This window comes from Puma concolor, chromosome C2, assembly GCF_028749965.1.
Source record: "Puma concolor isolate L17-30 chromosome C2, mPumCon1.1.hap2, whole genome shotgun sequence".
Classification (NCBI taxonomy): Eukaryota; Metazoa; Chordata; class Mammalia; order Carnivora; family Felidae; genus Puma; species Puma concolor.
In genome coordinates, this window is record NC_141675.1 from 341,355 (window position 1) to 363,312 (window position 21,958).

A 21,958-nucleotide genomic window follows, 5' to 3' on the forward strand; every position below is an offset into this window, starting at 1 on the left:
CCATGAACTTTCATAAATTCCTAAGGATCTGCAGGCTACCAAAGAGAAATGCTTCTCTGGATAATGCATGAGTTATTAAGGGGAATGACAGGATAAAATTGAATATGTAGGTTAGGGGGAATACAGAATCTAGGATGCAGGGAAGAAAAAACAACAGCACCAGATCCTTTAGGAAGTTACAATCTAGGAGAAAGTAGCAACGCAGATTTCCATTAAATATTTTTGAATGATCTTTTTCTCCCCTAAGTAAGAACTATGAAAACAAACTGGAATAAGTCAAGAGCTACATTTACTTTAAAACTTGTCTGGACATACCCTCCCCCTAACTTCTGTCCTATGACTGGCCAGTGTACTTTTTCAGTATCTCTTTTTGAGAGATACAGTCTGTAGAATAATTTCTGTAAGTGTTTCATTTCCTCCATTACTTTATTACCTCATGAGGGAAAGATAAGTCATCCCTTACCTAATGTTGTTTTAAATTCAAACTTCAGATTTCAATTTCATCTCAGGAGATCACTAGACAACCTACATTTTCACTATGCAAATTAAACCATAAGGCAAAAAGAAAAGTGTATCTTCTTGTCCGATATGGAGACACATGGTTATCCTGACTGTCCATATTCTAGAACCAAGAGACAGAATTCTATGTTATTCTCTGGATGGATTTAAAAAGGACATTAACGGCACCTGGTGGCTCAGTCAGTTAAATATCCGAGTCTTAATTTAGGCTCAGTACATAATCTCGTGGTTTGGGAGTTCAAGCCCTGCCTGCTCCCCCGCTGACAGTGCAGCGCCCACCTGGGATATTTCTCTCTCTCTCTCTCCCCCCTTCCCCCCCTTTATCTGCCCCTCCCTTGCTCATGAGCTCGCTCTCAAAATAAAAAAAAAACATTTAAAAAATGTTAAAAAACCAAAAAGGACAATTAATGCCTGAATTTGCCATAAAAATAATTTAAATTCTTAATTTTACAATCATAGTCATTTGTAAAATTTGAACACTTGATTTTTAATGGGGAAAAGTCCATTCAAATTATTATTGAGATTAAAGAGCCATCTTATATTTATTCTATAATAAAATACAGTTAAACCATACTTTAAAAATTTTTTAAACATTTATTTTTGAGAGAGAGAGAGTGTGTGTGGGGGGGGAGGGAGGGTGGGGGACACACAGAGAGAGAGGGAGACACAGAATCCAAAGAAGGCTCCAGGCTCTGAGCTGTCAGCACACAATCCACACGGGGTTGAACTCACAAACCGCCCACATCAGACGCTTAACCGAGTAAGCCACCCAGGTGCCCCAAACCATACTTTTTTTTTTTTTTAACTTGAAAAAACTTTTTTAAAATGTTTGTTTATTTTTGAGACAAAGAGCATGAGCAGGGAGCACAGAGAGAGAGGGAGACACAGAATCTGAAACAGGCTCCAGGCTCTGAGTTGTCAGCACAGAGCCTGATGCTGGGTTCGAACCCACGAACTGGGAGATCATGACCTGAGCTGAAGTCGGAAACTTAACTGACTGAGCCACCCAGGCGCCCCCACAAACCATACTTTTTAAACTTTACTAGTCAAGAACTTTAAGAAATGTTGAAATTTCTTATTATAAAAATTTATCAAAAATGAAATAATCCAAATAAATAGTATTCATGAATATATTTTTTAAAAAATAGTAATAGTTTTGTGTTTAAAACTTTATTGATGCACTAAAAACCATAAGATGCCTCGGAATACACCAAAGCAAAGAGGTGAAAGACCTATACTCAGAAAACTATAAAACACTGATGAAAGAAATTGAAGATGACAGAAAGAAATGGAAAAAAAACCATTCCATGCTTATGGATTCAAAGAACAAATATTGTTTAAATTTTTTTTTAATTTATTTTTGAGACGGAGAGAGACAGAGCGCAAGCGGGGGAGGGGCAGAGAGAGAGGGAGACACAAAATCCGAAGGAGGTTCGAGACGCGGGGCTCGAACTCACGGACCACGAGATCATAACCTGAGCCGAAGTCGGACGCTTAACCAACTGAGCCACCCAGGCGCCCTTTTTTTTAATTAAATTAAATTTTTTTTTTGAAGAACAAATATTGTTAACATGTCTATATTACCCAAAGCAGTCTACACATTTAATACAATGCCCTATCACCGGGCATTTTTCACAGAGCTAGAACAAACAATCCTAAAATTTATATGGAATGACAAAAGACCCAAATAGCCAAAGCAATCTTGAAAAGGAAAAGCAAAACTGGAAGCATCACACTTTTGAACTTCAGGTTATATACGGAGCTGTAGTCATTGATACAATATGGTAGTGGCACAAAAACAGACAAATAGATCAGTGGAACAGAACAGAACAGAAAGCCCACAAGTGGACCCACAAATATATGGCCAGCTAATCTTTGACAAAGCAGGAAAGAATATCCAATGGATAAAAGGACAGTCTCTTCAACAAATGGTCCTGGGATAACTGGACAGTGACATGCAGAAGAATGAAACTGGGCCACTTTCCTACACCAGACACAAAAATAAATTCAAAATGGATTTAAGACCTAAGTGTGAAACAGGAAACCATTAAAATCCTAGAGGAGAACACAAGCAGTAACCTCTTTGACCTCGCCCATAGCAACTTCTTACTAGATATGTCTCCTGAGGCAAGGGAAACAAAAGCAAAAATGAACTATTGAGACCTCATCAAAATAAAAAGCTTCTGCACAGCAGAGGAAACAATCAACAAAACTAAAAGGCAACCTACAGAATGGGAGAAGACATTTGCAAATGGCATACCTGATAAAGGGTTAGTATCCAAAATCTACACAGAACTCAAACTCAACACCCAAAAATAAATAGTCCAGTTAAGAAACGGGCAGAAGACATCAATAGACATTTCTCCAAAAAAGACACACAGATGACCAACAGACACATGAAAAGATGCTCAACATCACTTACCATCTGGGAAGTGCAAATCAAAACTACAATGAGATATCGCCTCACACTTGTCCATATGGCTAAACGTAACAACACAAGAAACAACAGGTGTTGGTGAGGATGAGAAAGGGAAACCCTCTTGCCCTGTTGGTGGGAATGCCAATTGGGGCAGCCACTATGGAAAATAGTAAGGAGTTTCCTCAAAAAGTTAAAAACAGAACTACTCTACAATCTAGCAATTGCATTACTAGGTATTTACCTAAAGAATCCAAACAATACTAATTTGAAGAGATACATGCACCTTGATGTTTATAGCAGCATTATCAACAATAGTCAAATTTTGGAAAGATCCCAAGTGTCCATTGACTGGTGAATGGGTTAAGAAGCCATGGTGTAGTGGGGGAGCCTGGGTGGCTCAGTCAGTTAAGCATCAGACCTCGGCTCAGGTTATGATATCCTGATTTGTGAGTTCAAGACCTGCATTGGGCTCTGGGCTGACAGCTAGGAGCCTGAAGCCTGCTTCAGATTCTGTGTCTCCCTCTCCCTGCCCCACCCCCGCTCACATGCATGCTCTCTCAAAAATAAAAATTAAAAAAAAGAAGAAGAAGAAGAAGAAGACATAGTGTAGGGGCGCCTGGGTGGCTCAGTCGGTTAAGCATTGGACTGTTGATTTTGGTTCAGGTCATGATCTCACCGTCTGTGGGATCAAGCCCCATGTCCGGCTCTGTGCTGACAGTGCAGAGCCTGCTTGGGATCCTCTCTCTCTGCCCCTCCCCTGCTTGTGCTCTCTCTCTCTCAAAATAAATAAATAAACTTAAAAAAAAAAAGGAAGACGTTGTGTACACACACACACACACACACACACTGGAATATTATTTAGCCATAAGAAAGAATGAAATCTTGCCATTTACAATGATGTAGATGGAGCTAGAGAGTGTAATGCTAAATGAAATAAGTCAGTCAGAGAAAGACAAATCACTCATATGTGGAATTTAAGAAACAAAATAAATGATCATAGGGGGGAAAAAAGAGAGGAAAATCAAGAAACAGACTCTTAACTACACAGAACAAACTGATGGTTACCAGAGAGTTAAATAGGTGACAGGGATTAAGGAGGGCACTTGTCATGAGCACTGGGTGTTGCATGGAAGTACCGAATTGCTACATTGTACACCTGAAACTACTATTACACTGTTAACTGGAATTTAAATTAAAAAATAAATAAAAATAAAAGTTTTACTGAAATGTAATACACACACCATGCATGTTGTGTATATTCTCAGAGTTGTGCAATCACCAGTACAATCAATTTGGGGATACTTTCATCACCCTAGTAAGAAACACATAGCAGGGCGCCTGGGTGGCTCAGTCAGTTAAGCATCCAACTCTTGATTTCAGCTCAGGTCATGATCCTACGGCTCCTGAATTTGAGCCCTGCATGGGGCTCTGTGCTGACAGTGCCGAGCTTACTTGGGAATCTCTCTCTCTCCCTCTCTCTCTGCTCTTCCCCTGCTCTAAATAAATAAATAAACTCAAAAAAGAAAAAGAAATCATGTACCTATTAGCAGTTACTTCAATACTCACTTCCACCTCTAAGCAACCACTAATCTACTTCCTGTGTCACAGATTTGTCAATTCTATACACTTCACATAGATGGAAGCATTCAATATGTGGTCCACTGTGACTGCTTCTTTCTCTTAGCATAATGTTCTCAAAGTTCATCCATGCTGTAGCATGTATGAGTACTTCCTTTGTTTTTAGGGCCAAGTACTATTTTCACTGTATGAATATACCACATTTCGCTTAACCATTCATCCATTGATGGACCTTTGGGTTATTTCCACTTTTTGGTGATTATGAGTAATGCTGCTATGAACAAGTTTTTATGTAGACGTGCTTTTTTCTACATCCTTCTCAATACTTGCTATTTTCTTTTGATTATAACCATCCTAGGCTATGAAGTGTTATCTCATGGTAGTTGATTTACTTGTTAGACCTTGCCTTGGTTCCAAAAATGATTTCATTATACTTATAATAATAAATATAAACGTATTGTTATAAGATGCAGGGAAAGAGAAAAAACGCTGGTAATGAAATGAAGCCACAGGGAAGTGGTATATAAAAATGAATACAGGAATATCATGTACAGGTTCTAAAGTTAGACTGCAGACTGAAGACAACTGGTTTAGTTCTTAGGCTAATGATTCTTTTGAGATAAAAATATTTCAGTAACTCAAGAGAAGTTCAGTTTTTCATGGATACAAGAGGATGAAAAGGACAACCATGATCCAAATCGCAGTAAAGTTAAAATGGCATAAATTTCAAACTCTTAGGCCTCAAACTACATGGAACTACATGACATTTACACCACAGCTTTTCAAACTTCTCTGATGGCAACCCACAGTAAGAAATTTTAAATGGTGACTCAGTATACACATATATGCATATACATATATGTTTACACAGAACTCAAACGAGTATTTTGAGAAACGTTGAAATTTACTGAAAATATATATTTAAAAAATGTTTAAAAGGAAGAACACAAAGCAACTTTGCTGGTCCCAAATCACTAAACTGTGTCATGACTTGTTATTTGAAAAACACTGACTTAGCCTGTAAACAAGGGGAAGAATAAATAAAGGCATGATAGGAGTTAAAATTTCCAAACATTCTATAGAAATAATTCCAATGTTATAGTTGTCCAAGGTGTCATTTCGTGGACAAAGATTGATTTACAACTTAGATACTGAAGGTGAAAAAAAAAACTACTTGAGCAAAATTCGAATGGAGAAAACAGAAGTCTGACATTTATTGGTCTTCCAGTATCTGATAGAATAGCTTTTCAATGATCCTTCTACAGTTTATGTTTTCTCAATGGGATAGATATTACATATGTGATTATTTTATTTTGTTTTCAAAGTTTATTTATTTTGAGAGAGAGGGAGAGAGAGAAGGAGAGAGGAACACAGAGAGAGAGGGAGACAGTGAGAATCTCAAGCAGGATCTGCACTGTCAGCATGCAGACTGATGCGGGGCTCGATCCCATGAACTGTGAGATTATGACCTTAGCTGAAATCAAGAATTGGACACTTAACCGACTGAGCCACCCAGGTGCCCTGGGATTATTTTGTTTAGACATAAATGGATCCTGTTGGCTCCTTCCAAATACAAATTATATAATTAAAATCCATTTTTGTTATAACAGTATTTGATAATCAGAGAACATATTCAAAATATGAACATACTAAAATCTACAAAATGGAGTGGCATTTCCTAATCTTTTTGAGACTGGTAAATTCCTATTACAGTATATAATTAAAGAAAACTCCTGAGGTATTAAAAATTTAATTTTATTCTTTTTATATGGTTATACAGTAAAATGAGTTTGAAGTAAGCTAAAGCATAGTTTGTTGAGAAATTCAGAATATCACAGCATGTCCTAAAATGTGGATTGAAATACAGTTACCGGATGTAGTATGAAAACAGATTAAATGGAGCTTTTATGACCTGATAATTCTTCTATTTAAAAAGCAATCCCAACTGATTTATTTTCACAATTTATGTGTTTTATTTCATAATAGTAAGAGACTACTTCAGCCTGCACTTCTCAACAAAAACAGAATTATTGAAAAAATTAAGTCTAAACTAAATAACATTGCTGCTATATCTTCTCTTTTTAATATTATATCCTAAAATATTAGAAGTATCTTAATGTGCTTTCCAAAATGAATTTTGATCAAGTGAATATAATTTATAAATCAAGTGAAGATCAGTTTGATGTAAATTTGATGCTCCTTCTGACCATATAATTCAGCATGTGCTCTGATTCTTCTTCTGCAGCCTACATATATAAGATGAAATTAAACAATACAAGAATACAAACAAAAACTTAAACTGCAGAATGGCCAAAATGACCATGGTGGCCAATAAGTTTTGGTTGAGTTATAGGCACCCTAAATCTTATCAAGTGGTGTCACACAATTCATGAGTTGAAAGCTTTAAAATGGTTCAACAATTTTGTAATTATTTTTAAAATAATTACTAATTTATTTTTTTTTATTTTTCAATACATGAAGTTTATTGTCAAATTGGTTTCCATACAACACCCAGTGCTCATCCCAAAAGGTGCCCTCCTCAATACCCATCACCCACCCTCCCCTCCCTCCCACCCCCCATCAACCCTCAGTTTCTTCTCAGTTTTTAAGAATCCCTTAGCTTTGGATCTCTCTCCCACTCTAACCTCTTTTTTTTTTCCTTCCCCTCCCCCAATGGTTTCTGTTAAGTTTCTCAGGATCCACATAAGAGTGAAACCATATGGTATCTGTCTTTCTCTGTATGGCTTATTTCACTTAGCATCACACTCTCCAGTTCCATCCACGTTGCTACAAAGGGCCATATTTCGTTCTTTCTCATTGCCCGGTGGTACTCCATTGTGTATATAAACCACAATATTTATCCACTCATCAGTGGATGGACATTTAGGCTCTTTCCATCATTTGGCTATTGTTGAGAGTGCTGCTATAAACATTGGGGTACAAGTGCCCTTATGCATCCGTACTCCTGTATCCCTTGGGCAAATTCCTAGCAGTGCTACTGCTGGGTCATAGGGTAGGTCTATTTTTAATTTTCTGAGGAACCTCCACACTGTTTTCCAGAGTGGCTGCACCAATTTGCATTCCCACCAACAGTGCAAGAGGGTTCCCGTTTCTCCACATCCTCTCCAGCATCTATAGTCTCCTGATTTGTTCATTTTGGCCACTCTGACTGGCGTGAGGTGATATCTGAGTGTGGTTTTGATTTGTATTTCCCTGATGAGGAGCGACGTTGAGCATCTTTTCATGTGCCTGTTGGCCATCCAGATGTCTTCTTTAGAGAAGTGTCTATTCATGTTTTCTGCCCATTTCTTCACTGGGTTATTTGGTTTTCGGGTGTGGAGTTTGGTGTGCACTTTACAGATTTTGGTTACTAGCCCTTTGTCCGATATGTCATTTGCAAATATCTTTTCCCATTCCGTTGGTTGCCTTTTAGTTTTGTTGGTTGTTTCCTTTGCTGTGCAGAAGATTTTTATCTTCATAAGGTCCCAGTAATTCATTTTTGCTTTTAATTCCCTTGCCTTTGGGGATGTGTCGAGTAAGAGATTGCTACGGCTGATGTCAGAGAGGTCTTTTCCTGCTTTCTCCTCTAGGGTTTTGATGGTTTCCTGTCTCACATTCTTTTATCCATTTTGAGTTTATTTTTACGAATGGTGTGAGAAAGTGGTCTAGTTTCAATCTTCTGCATGTTGCTGTCCAGTTCTCCCAGCACTATTTGTTAAAGAGACTGTCTTTTTTCCATTGGATAGTCTTTCCTGCTTTGTCAAAGATTAGTTGGCCATACTTTTGTGGGTCTAGTTCTGGAGTTTCTATTCTATTCCATTGGTCTATGTGTCTGTTTTTGTGCCAATACCATGCTGTCTTGATGATGACAGCTTTGTAGTAGAGGCTAAAGTCTGGGATTGTGATGCCTCCTGCTTTGGTCTTCTTCTTCAAAATTACTTTGGCTATTTGGGGCCTTTTGTGGTTCCATATGAATTTTAGGATTGCTTGTTCTAGTTTCGAGAAGAATGCTGGTGCAATTTTGATTGGGATTGCTTTGAATGTGTAGATAGCTTTGGGTAGTATTGACATTTTGACAATATTTATTCTTCCAATCCATGAGCACGGAATGTCTTTCCATTTCTTTATATCTTCTTCAATTACCTTCATAAGCTTTCTATAGTTTTCAGCATACAGATCTTTTACATCTTTAGTTAGATTTATTCCTAGGTATTTTATGCTTCTTGGTGCAATTGTGAATGGGATCAGTTTCTTTATTTGTCTTTCTGTTGCTTCATTATTAGTGTTTAAGAATGCAACTGATTTCTGTACATTGATTTTGTATCCTGCAACTTTGCTGAATTCATGTATCAGTTCTAGCAGACTTTTGGTGGAGTCTATCGGGTTTTCCATGTAGAGTATCATGTCATCTGCAAAAAGCGAAAGCTTGACTTCATCTTTGCCAATTTTGATGCCTTTGATTTCCTTTTGTTGTCTGATTGCTGATGCTAGAACTTCCAGGACTATGTTAAACAACAGCAGTGAGAGTGGGCATCCCTGTCGTGTTCCTGATCTCAGGGAAAAAGCTCTCAGTTTTTCCCCATTGAGGATGATGTTAGCCGTGGGCTTTACATAAATGGCTTTTATGATTTTTAAGTATGTTCCTTCTATCCCAACTTTCTCGAGGGTTTTTATTAAGAAAGTTGCTGAATTTTGTCAAAGGCCTTTTTTGCATCGATTGACAGGATCATATGATTCTTATCTTTTCTTTCATTAATGTGATGTATCACGTTGATTGATTTGCAAATGTTGAACCAGCCCTGCAGCCCAGGAATGAATCCCACTTGATCATGGTGAATAATTCTTTTTATATGCTGTTGAATTCGACTTGCTAGTATCTTGTTGAGAATTTTTGCATCCATATTCATCAGGGATATTGGCCTGTAGTTCTCTTTTTTTACTGGGTCTCTGTCTGGTTTAGGAATCAAAGTAATACTGGCTTCATAGAATGAGTCTGGAAGTTTTCCTTCCCTTTCTATTTTTTTGGAATAGCTTGAGAAGGATAGGTATTATCTCTGCTTTAAACGTCTGGTAGAACTCCCCTGGGAAGCCATCTGGTCCTAGACTCTTATTTTTTGGGAGATTTTTGATAACCGATTCAATTTCTTCGCTGGTTATGGGTCTGTTCAAGCTTTCTATTTCCTCCTGATTGAGTTTTGGAAGCGTGTGGGTGTTTAGGAATTTGTCCATTTCTTCCAGGTTGTCCAGTTTGTTGGCATATAATTTTTCATAGTATTCCCTGATAATTGCTTGTATTTCTGAGGGATTGGTTGTAATAATTCCATTTTCATTCATGATTTTATCTATTTGGGTCATCTCCCTTTTCTTTTTGAGAAGCCTGGCTAGAGGTTTATCAATTTTGTTTAGTTTTTCAAAAAACCAACTCTTGGATTCGTTGATCTGCTCTACAGTTTTTTTAGATTCTATATTGTTTATTTCTGCTCTGGTCTTTATTATTTCTCTTCTTCTGCTGGGTTTAGGCTGTCCTTGCCATTGTGCTTCTATTTCCTTTAGGTGTGCTGTTAGATTTTGTATTTGGGATTTTTCTTGTTTCTTGAGATAGGCCTGGATTGCAATGTATTTTCCTCTCAGGACTGCCTTCGCTGCATCCCAAAGCGTTTGGATTGTTGTATTTTCATTTTTGTTTGTTTCCATATATTTTTTAGTTTCTTCTCTAATTGCCTGGTTGACCCACTCATTCTTTAGTAGGGTGTTCTTTAACCTCCATGCTTTTGGAGGTTTTCCAGACTTTTTCCTGTGGTTGATTTCAAGCTTCATAGCATTGTGGTCTGAAAGTATGCATGGTATGATTTCAAATCTTGTATACTTACGAAGGGCTGTTTTGTGACCCAGTATGTGATCTATCTTGGAGAATGTTCCATGTGCACTCGAGAAGAAAGTATATTCTGTTGCTTTGGGATGCAGAGTTCTAAATATATCTGTCAAGTCCATCTGATCCAATGTATCATTCAGGGCCCTTGTTTCTTTATTGATCCTGTGTCTAGATGATCTGTCCATTTCTGTATGTGGAGTGTTAAAGTCCCCTGCAATTACCACATTCTTATCCATAAGGTTGCTTATGTTTGTAATTGTTTTATATATTTGGGGGCTCCTGTATTCGGCGCATAGACATTTATAATTGTTAGCTCTTCCTGATGGATAGACCCTGTAATTATTATATAATGCCCTTCTTCATCTCTTGTTACAGCCTTTAATTTAAAATCTAGTTTGTCTGATATAAGTATGGCTACTCCAGCTTTCTTTTGGCTTCCAGTAGCATGATAAATAGTTCTCCATCCCCTCACTCTCAATCTGAAGGTGTCCTCAGGTCTAAAATGAGTCTCTTGTAGACAGCAAATAGATGGGTCTTATTTTTTTTTATCCATTCTGATACCCTATGTCTTTTGGTTGGTGCATTTAGTCCATTTACATTCAGTGTTATTATAGAAAGATATGGGTTTAGAGTCATTGTGATGTCTGTAGGTTTCATGCTTGTGGCGATGTCTTTGGTACTTTGTCTCACAGGATCCCCCTTAGGATCTCTTGTAGGGTTGGTTTAGTGGTGACGAATTCCTTCAGTTTTTGTTTGTTTGAAAGACCTTTATCTCTCCTTCTATTCTAAATGACAGACTTGCTGGATAAAGGATTCTTGGCTGCATATTTTTTCTGTTCATCACATGGAAGATCTCCTGCCATTCCTTTCTGGCCTGCCAAGTTTCAGTAGAGAGATCAGTCATGAGTCTTAAAGGTCTCCCTTTATATGTTACAGCACGTTTATCTCTAGCTGCTTTCAGAATTATCTCTTTTTCCTTGTATTTTGCCAGTTTCACTATGATATGTCGTGCAGAAGATCGATTCAAGTTACGTCTGAAGGGAATTCTCTGTGCCTCTTGGATTTCAATGCCTTTTTCCTTCCCCAGATCCGGGAAGTTCTCAGCTATTATTTCTTCAAGTACCCCTTCAGCACCTTTCCCTCTCTCTTCCTCCTCTGGAATACCAATTATGCGTATATTATTTCTCTTTAGTGCATCACTTAGTTCTCTAATTTTCCCCTCATACTCCTGGATTTTTTTTATCTCTGTTTTTCTCAGCTTCTTCTTTTCCATAATTTTATCTTCTATTTCACCTATTCTCTCCTCTGCCTCTTCAATCTGAGCGGTAGTTGTATCCATTTTATTTTGCAGCTCACTTATAGCATTTTTTAGCTCCTCCTGCCTGTTCCTTAGTCCTTGATCTTTGTAGCAAGAGATTCTCTGCTGTCCTTTATACTGTTTTCAAGCCCAACGATTAATTTTATGACTATTATTCTAAATTCACTTTCTGTTATATTGTTTAAATCTTTTTTGATCAGTTCGTTAGCTGTTGTTATTTCCTGGATGTTTTTCTGAGGGGAATTCTTCCGTTTTGTCGTTTTGAACAGTCCCTGGAGTGGTGTGGGACTGCGGGTCACTTCCCCTGTGCTGTCTTGAATAACTTGCGTTGGTGGGCGGGGCCGCAGTCAGCCCTGATGTCTGCCCCCAGCCCACCGCTGGGGCCACAGTCAGACTGGTGTGTGCCTTCTCTTTCCTTCTCCTAGGGGCGGGATTCACTGTGGGGTGGCATGGCCCGTCTGGGCTACTTGCACACTGCCAGGCTTGTGGTGCTGGGGATCTGGCGTATTAGCTGGGATGGATCAGCAAGGTGTACAGGGGCAGGAGGGACAGACTCAGCTCGCTTACCCTTTGGAGACCCGCTTCTGGAGGGGCCCTGCGGCACCAGGCGGGAGTCAGACCCGCTGGAGGGAGGGATCTGCAGAAGCACAGCGTTGGGTGTTTGCGCGGTGCAAGCAAGTTCCCTGGCAGGAACCGGTTCCCTTTGGGATTTTGGCTGGGGGATGGGCAAGGGAGATGGCGCTGGCGAGCGCCTTTGTTCCCCGCCAAGCTGAGCTCTGTCATCCGGGGCTCAACAACTCTCCCTCCCGTTGTCCTCCAGCCCTCCCGCTCTCCAAGCAGAGCTGTTAGCTTATAACCTTGCAGATGTTAAGTCCCGCTTGCTGTCGGAACACACTCCGTCCGGCCCCTCCACTTTTGCAAGCCAGACTCGGGGGCTCTGCTTGGCCGGCGGGCCGCCCCTCCACCCCGGCTCCCTCCCGCCAGTCCATGTAGCGCGCAACTGCCTCTCTGGCCTTCCTACCCTCTTCCGTGGGCCTCTTGTCTACACTTAGCTCCGGAGACTCCGTTCTGCTAGTCTTCTGGTGGTTTTCTGGGTTATTTAGGCAGGTGTAGGTGGAATCTAAGTGATCAGCAGGACGCGCGGTGAGTCCAGCGTCCTCCTCCGCTGCCATCTTCCCAGGATTCTCAATAATTACTAATTTAAAAACACTAATAATTGAAGAAAGAATTGATAGATAACGTTCTGGCTTTCATGATAAAATCCCCTGGAATCCTTACTGGGAAAAACTAACATAAAACTGTTGAAGAAGCCCTCAGAGAATGCCTTCAAAGTGGGCAATTATCTGTGTTTGGGAGCAGGTCAAGACTGGTTTGAAGGGGCTAAAAGGGGCTTGAAGCGCCCCAAGGGCACAGCAACCCACTTGACTTCCAATGTAGCCTGTGCACGTAATTCACCTTCAATCATCTTTTATTTTTCTAAACTTTTTTTCTAAATCATCACTTTCTATCCTACCATGACTGCTCTTTGTTTTTCTTATCCCTACTTCTTCATGCTATCTTCATTACTGCTGGTCTATCATTAAATTATCATTCCCAGTGAGCCATAGCATAAGTGACTCTTGAAAACTGAGAACAAACTGAGGGTTGATGGGGGGTGGGAGGGAGGGGTGGGTGGGTGATGGGTATTGAAGAGGGCATCTTTTGGGATGAGCACTGGGTGTTGTATGGAAACCAATTTGAGAATAAATTACATATATTAAAAAAAAAAGAAAAAATAAATTATCATTCCCATAGCCAAATTTTCCTCTTGGTTTTATTTACCAAGAAAATTTGAACAATTGAAATCCACATATTTAGGGAGGTGATTTACCTATTAGCTGCACATATAGATAGAGACACACCTTCACCACAGACATGCCTTCAGGCAGACACTGGTCTCCCTTTCTGTATAAGACTCTGTTACTTTCTTGTCTCTTCAGCTTTGTTTGGAATCTAGCTAGATAATGGGAGCAGGGATTCCTGAGGTAGTACAGGTAATCTACAAAGTAAATGTTCTGCCAATGGAGGATTAAGGATTCTCTACCATGCTGTAAAAAGTGAGAATCCTCTGGTAAGCCATGGACTCTTTAAATACAACCACAGAACAGAATATGGCTGGTCTTTATGGAGTCCAAAAAGGACTTACTTAAAAAACATTAATGGTGACTTTACAAACAAGATAAATCATAGGGAAATATTTCATACATGGCTTTTATAACTAAAAATTATTCTTTCTCAATACATTCCAGATGATATATTAAAAAAAATTAGATATAAGTGACATATAACATTAGTTTTATGTATATAGCATGATTCTATATTAGTGTATATTACACTTACTAAAGTAAGTCTAGTTAACAGCTATCACCATATGTAGTTATCAACTGTTTTTCTTATGAAGATCTACTCTCTCAGCAACTTTCAAATACACAATACAGTATTATTGACCACAGTACCCATGCTGTCTGTTACATCGCTAGGACTAGTTTATTTTATAGCTGAGAGTTTGTACTTTATAACCCCCTAGAGATGATATTTTCAAGCGCTGTCTCCATGCATTTTTATTATGTATGGACTGTTACACTAAAGAACATTACTCCTACACTAGCTGAAGAAACAGGAAATGCTTACCTGAAGAAGCCTCATATTTTTTATAGTCTTATGTATATACATCCTTTTTCCATATACCAGGGGTAACTTGAAGAGTAGAATTTTTAAAATTTAAAACAACTTCCTGCATTTGTTTGGCATCAAAAGACCACAAATTAAATACATTTGAAAGTATTCTGGCCACTTTAAGAAACATGAACTATCTTTTTCATAATGGTCACTGGATTAACTATATTGATAGAATTATTTTTCCTGAAAAATTAGGCTTTAATTTTAAACATGAACTAGAAATAAGTTTAATTAAATAGGAACTTTTACATACGTGAGGGTTGTTTCCATTCTCGAGACTTGTTCAAGGTCTTCATGAGGGTCCTTGAATCCAGTAAAGTAGTAATAAGACTTGTCCCACTTGATGGGCCTGTCAGGCATCCTTTTAGCCTCTTTGAGAGGCTGGGAACACACATTAGTATTCAAGCTTTGGATATGTTCAACAGATAAACTGCAGGAGTTGAGAATATATAATACTGTGCTTAGCAGATCTCTGGTGTGCAAAGTAAATTTGACTGCTCGAAATCCTAGAGAATATAATTCCCCCAAACAATTAATACAGATGATTATTCATTTATTTAAAAATAATTTTTCATGCAACATTAATAAAATCAAAATCTTTTAAAACATTTGATTACTGCTTAAAATCCATCCTATTGGCAATCATCTGTAAATGGAAAACTACTCTTCTCTAAAACTTTACCACAGTATCTTTACCTTCATGAATTCCTCTGTCAGTTTTTCTTTCTAGTCTGGCACTAGAGACCAAACCCATTCCAGCCCAAGGAGGGGATTCAGAATATTTTCAATGCTGCCCATAAATATGGTCTCTATAGTCTAGAATGGAAAAGCTCTCCTATTAGCAAGTATCCATGAAAGATGGTTTCTAGCACTAAGACAAAGGAGGAGAGATGGGAGATGGGGAGGTTTTACTGTAACAATGGTTCAGATGGGAGTGGCCTAGTCTCAGGGGTGACAGAAACCCATCTCAAATTTTCTCTGTGATTACAGGAGACCATCTTCCTATTTGTCCACTCAGCTACCTAGTAACTCAATATTTTTGGCAGTGATGTAAAATTCCCTAACTGGTTAAAAGTTAATGCTTCACAATCTGATTTTGATTTTGGGTAGTCAGTGGGGTAAGGTCAGTAATCTAATGTGTTACATTCTCAATAGGAAATCCACTGTTTTTTCTTTTCTTCATTACTGGGGGTTAGGCATGGTTCCAGCTGAATTTATACAACTTCTCAACATCCTCACCAACTGTGTCACTATTATCTTTCTTCAACTGTGAAGAAATCTGGCTTAAGGAGGTTAGGAAAACAGAGCAAGGGCTTAAATCTGAGTTGACCCCAAGCCCAGTATTTTCTCCATTATACCACCCCAACACTGACTCTTTCTTCTTTTTTTTTAAAAAAAGTATTTTTAGTTGGTTTCAAAAATTATACAATTATTTTATAAGTACATCCTCACTATGAAATTGGAGATACATATAGTAAAAATAAAAGTCTGTTCACAGACATACAGACTCACATCTTTACTAGACATAACCATTACTAACAATTAGGAACCTGTGCTTTTCGACCTGCACTGTCTAATATGGTAGCTACTAGCCCTCTAATGGCAGTTTAGGATTAAATTAATCAAAATGAAATAAAATTAAAATTCAGTTCCCGGTCACATTAACCCCATTTCAATAGTCACATGGGGCTAGTGCCTGCTATATTAGTGCACATACAGAACACTGACATCATTACAGAAAGTTCTCTTGGACAGCACTGCTCTAGACCTTTTCTATGTGCTTATGCATGTATAATACATGTGATATATGCCCATATTTGTTTACACACACCTCTACAGTTTGAATTGTTTCTTTTTAATATAGAAATAGTAACATTCTAGGTATATTACTTTGAACTTGCTTTTATTACTTAACCAGTTGTCTGTATGTATAGATCAACTTATTCTTTTTAGCAGCTATATATACCAGTCCATATATTGAAGGCAGTGCAATTTTTATTTAACACTTCTGAAACTGATGGACACAAACATTTTTAATTGTTCACTTTTCATATAAGGCTGAAATGTATTTTCTTATCTTGGCCACTGATGACAGACACCAGAGTTTAAATCATTATGAGAGATACACACACGCCTTACCACACAGACTTAAGGAATCCAGAACATGCAAACTAAGAAGTTTTTTAGTTCAATCATTTGATGGTAAAGTGAGAAATACTGGCAGAAGAGTTGTTCTAGTTAGTGAAAGAAGAAAGCAAAGTCCAAATTCCTGCATTTGAGGTAAGGAAGAGCTCAGTCAAGGAACAAATCCCCAGAAGAGTTGTCAGGAATAAATCTCAGTTTCTATCTTATTGATTCTGTTAATTATTTATTCCAATGTAAGGGCTGCTATATAGTGAGGAATGCCTCTACCAATGTGACTACAGAAGCTACACATTTTAATGGTTGTTGGCTATTTGTATATATTATTTCCTGGGGTGCCTGGGTGGCTCAGTCAGTTAAGCGTCGGACTTCAGCTCAGGTCATGATCTTACGGTTCGTGGGTTCAGGCCCCGTGCTGGGCTCTGTGCTGACAGCTCAGAGCCTGGAGCCTGCTTTGGATTCTGTATCTCCCTCTCTGCCCCTCTTCTGCTCACACTCTCTGTCTCTGTCTCCCTCTCTCTCTCACAAACAAACATAAAAAAAAAATAGAGAGGTGCTTGGGTGGCTCAGTTGGTTAAGCATCTGACTTAGCTCAGGTCATGATCTTGTGGTCTGTGAGTTCAAGCTCTGCATCGGGCTCTGTGCTGATAGCTCAGAGCCTGGAGCCTTCTTCAGATTCTGTGTCTCCCTCTCTCTCTGAACTCCCCTGCTTGCACTCTGTCTGTCTCTCTCTCAAAAATAAACAAACATTAAAAAATTAAGAAAAAAAAGTAGAGGATTTTTATTTCTACTCAGTCACCGCTGACTACAACTCCTTGTTTTAGCATTTTTATGAAAGTTTATTTATTTATTTGGGGGGAGGGGAGAGAGAAGGGTGAGGGGAAAGAGTGAGAAAGAATCCTAAGCAGGATCAGTGCTGTCAGCACAGACCCCGACGCCAGCGCAGGACTTGATCTCACCAACCTTGCGATCATGACCTGAGCCAAAATCTAGAGTTGGACACTTAACCAACTGAGCCACTCAGGCGCCCCCTACTAGTTTTAACATTAACTCACAGAAGGCTCCTGGTAACTCTTCCACTTGTTTTAATGGAGTATATCTCCTCACAGGCCACCAAAAAATGTAGAGCTAAAGAAACGATTTAGGCCTTTCAGTACTGAAAATCAGTAGTAAACATTTTACCTTGTTACCATCTTAATTATCAGTGATCTTAATTTTACAATCAAATAAAAAGGTTAAAAACATAAAAATCTTTTAAATACTTGTCAGATTTCCAGACTCTGTCATAACGGCAGAGGCAAAAATGATTACTAACAAAATTTTTGAAGAGGAATAGATAATGTAAAATACAAATCACAACATTAGACTATGAATGAGATGTTAGGTCTAGTAACAGCTCTGTCCCTAATTTGCTGTGTGAAACTTTCTAAGTTTGAGTTTCCCTCTGTTTGCTCCTTCCCTAACAAATAAACCTGGTTCATTCTTTTTTTTTTAATTTTTAAAATTTTATTTTTGAGAGAGAGAGAGAGAGAGAGAGAGAGACAGAGGGAAGGGCAGAGAGAGGGGGAGACATAGGATCCAAAGCAGGCTCCAGGCTCTGAGCTATCAGCACAGAGCCTGATGTGAGGCTCGAACTCACGAACCATGAGATCATGACCTGAGCCGAAGTTGGCACTTAACCAACTGAGCCATCCAGGCACCCTATAGACCTGGTTGATTCTTTAACTCCATGTGAGGTGAACATCCAAGACAAACCCAGTTAATGGCAGTAGTGAAAGTGGCAATGACTAGAAATGAGCCTGACTCTCCAAAACCCAGACAAATAAAAACTGAAAGGTGATAATATTGTTTTAAAAACTGTAAAGGACTTAACCTACCTTTACAAATTCTATCTGTCAAGGAGAAATCATTAACTCTAAGTAGACAACTATGCATAAGTATGAGGTTTTTCAATTCCTAGCCTAATCTTGACTGTGTATCTATTTGAAGAGTATTTATGAATATTTGGTCTTATACTACTAAAGAATGTATCTCAGCTGCTTAAGAAGAGCACATTTATAATTACTTACAATTTCAAATAGAACTGTGTCATTTAGAGTGATAAACATAATTACTTGTTACGACTACTATTATCATTAACAGCATTCTTCAGTAGGGCTGTGCTTTCATAACAGGACTCTGAGTTGACTTTTTGTCTCTGGATAATGAAGAATAGTGTCTTTCTTTAAATAAAACTCCCAAATCAGAGGTAGATGGAGAAACAGACAAGGAATTTCTGATTTCTAATCTCCCACATTCAAACATGAGAGGGTAAGAAAACAAAGAGAAGATACATGATCAAATGTTCATTCCTGGAGAGATTGGGTGGGAAGTGTTTTTCAACATAAAGATCCTGCTTTAGCCCTTTTTAGCCCAAGCTCTCCTCACTCCATGCGAGCTCCTGAGAGCCTTATGAGCCCCGGGTATAAGGTAGGGTCTTCACTGAATGCTTCAGTACTTACACACAGTATTTCACCTCTTTCATTTTAATAATGAAGAACCAGAAATTAAGGTCACATAGCTAGTCACTGGCAGAGCAAGAAATAGACTCTAGGTCCCCAAAACGATCACATTTTGAGTTTTCTAATAGTTTGTTTCAAGAAAAAACATTATAGTGCATTTTCTAATTGTTTTGACCTTAACTCACAGAAAGCTCCTGGTAAACCTTTAAATTATTTTAAGGTTCACTCCAAAAATAAAGTTATTTCCTCAAGAATCACCAAAAGAGTATATATTTAGAGAAAATATAGACCCTTATTTGCCCTTAATTTTAAGTATTTCTGGATCTGGATTAAAGTAGTAACAAAGGATCAAAAAGAAGGCTGTATATTGGGGTGCCTGGGTGGCTCAGTTGGTTAAAGCAACTGACCTCGGCTCAGGTCATGATCTCACGGTTCATGAGTTCGAGCTCCGCATGAGGCTCTATGCTGACAGCTCAGAGCCTGGAGCCTGCTTCAGATTCTGTGTCTCCCTCTTTCTCTGCCCCTCCCCCACTCACACTCTGTCTCTCTCTGTCAAAAATAAATACTAAAAAAAAAAAAATAATAATAATAAAAAGACTGTATATTAAGACTGATTAAAAAGAGCCAAAAGGCACCTGCATGGCTTAGTCTGTTGATTTCAGCTCAGATCATGATCTCTTGGCTCTGAAGATTGAGCCCTGTGTAAGGCTCTGTGGTGACGGTGTGAAGCTTGCTTGGGATTCTCTCTTTCTCTCTCTCTCTCTCTCTCTCTCTTTCTGCCCCTCCCCATCTTGTTCTCTCTCTCTTTCAAAATAAATAAATACCACTTAAAAAAAATAAATAAAAGAGCCTAAAGCTGGAGTTGAAAGGCCTAAGTTCAAGACCCATATTCCATCTCCACAGTCCTGGCAAAATCCCCACACATTACCAATTTATTTGGGCAAACACTACCTACTTCAGAGTACTTTGAGGACAAAATAAGAGATTATAGGCTGTACTTTAAAAAATGTAAATTGTTATAAACACGTTTAACACTTAAAACAACACTGAAATAGGAAGTGGACAAATAGATTAAAATTAATTTTTTTTTAATTTTTTTTTTTTTTTAATTTATTTTTGAGCAGAGAGAGAGAGAGCATGAACGGGGGAGGGTCAGAGAGAGGGAGACACAGAATCTGAAACAGGCTCCAGGCTCTGCGTGGGCAGCACAGAGCCCGATGCGGGGCTCGAACCCACGGACCGCGAGATCGTGACCTGAGCCAAAGTCGGCCGCTTAACCGACTGAGCCACCCAGGCGCCCCTAAAAAACAATTTTTAAGGGGGCACCTGGCTCATGAGTATCTGACTTCGGCTCAGGTCATGATCTCATGGTTCAGGGGTTCAAGCTCCACACTGGGCTCTGTGCTGACAGCCTGGAGCCTGTTGAGGTTCTCTGTCTCCCTCTCTCTCTGTCCCTCCCCGACTTGTGTTCTCTCTCTCTCAAAAAAAATAAACATTAAAAAAAAATTTTTTTTTAAAGTTGACAAATAGGAACATTTTAGTTTTACAGACAAAAAAGTTTAAACACAAAAAATGGCTTGTTCAAACACAGGTAGCCAGAAATAGAATCTAATTCTAGGAAAACAATTAAATGATATTATTACTACTTTTTTTTTTTTTTTTTAAAGACCAAGTCTTCAATCCAAAGGTATTCTGGCAACAACACACTTAATGAACAGATTTATCACAGAGCTTATAAGGGAAACACTAGAAATGAGAACACATACCGGATGTGCTAAAGGGTTCCTGGCCTTCAGAAGAATTCTGCTCTGTTTCTCTTACATAAAATGTAAGCTGAGTTGGTTTCAAAGACTTGGAGCCTGGTTTCTGGAGGTTTTCTAAGTAGACACTTAATCTCTTAAGAGAATTTTCATTGACTTCCTGGGGAAAAAAAAAACACAAAACAGTAAGGGGCATTTACATGCAAAATAGAACAAGGAAACAATTATACCCTGACCTTTCAACACATTATTGAGGGTATTAAATAATTACTATCAGTGTTAAATAATTTAGTGTTAAAAATGTTGGGATTTCATAGCTCTCTGATGAAGAATAAAACTGGACCCACGTCTTATAACATGTAACAGAATGAACTCCTTATGACTAAGATGTGAAAAAAAGTAACTGCCTAAGTAGTGGAAGAAAACATGGTTGAATTCCTTTATAACCTTGGTGTGGAAAAAGCCTAACTATGGCTCAATCTCAAACTGATACAGGATTGATACATCCAATTACATAAAACATTTAAAAACAAAAAAAAAAATCACACAAGAAACCACACACACACACACACACACACACACACACACACACACACACACACACAGCTGTTTACATACAGATAAGCTACTGAGAGAAAATATTTTCAAGTTATTTGTCTCTATAAATGGCTCTTAAAATGACTACCCAGAGGAGATTGGTTGAATTACAGTACATTCATTCAATGGAGTACTATACAACCAAAAAAGAAGGGAGAGAAAGAATGTGGTGTAGAAGTCTAGGAATTGACATGGAATTATTTCCAATGTTTTAAGTGAAAAAAGTAACATCCTTTAGTGAAGGAACAGCTCTACAGAACGGCATAAATAGTAACCATGCTTCTTATCACTGTAGATTTCTTCTCAGACACATTGTGTGATCTGAAATTAGGAACACTTTATTTTTTTATTTTTATTTTTATTTTTTGAGAGAGAGACAGAGAGAGCTTGTGAGCAGGGGAGGGGCAGAGGGAAGGGAGGGGAGAAAGCATCCCAAGTAGGTTCCATGCTGTCAGCACAGAGCCCGATGGGGGGCTCAAACTCATGAATCGTGAGATCATGACCTGAGCTGAAATCAAGAGTCAGACACCTACC

General features: G+C 38.5%; 1 protein-coding gene across 2 annotated transcripts in view; it reads right to left on the reverse strand.

Moving 5' to 3' along the window:
- TCAIM (T cell activation inhibitor, mitochondrial) overlaps nt 1-21,958 on the reverse strand; it is a 74,841-nt gene that overhangs the window by 39,921 nt on the left and 12,962 nt on the right. For both annotated transcript variants that reach the window (XM_086720269.1, XM_025913937.2), the window contains exons 3-4: nt 20,834-20,987; nt 14,678-14,930 (exon numbers count right to left, since the gene is read on the reverse strand). In XM_086720269.1, the coding sequence (XP_086576395.1) occupies nt 14,678-14,930; nt 20,834-20,987 (407 nt within the window). The remainder of the gene's footprint in view (nt 1-14,677; nt 14,931-20,833; nt 20,988-21,958) is intronic.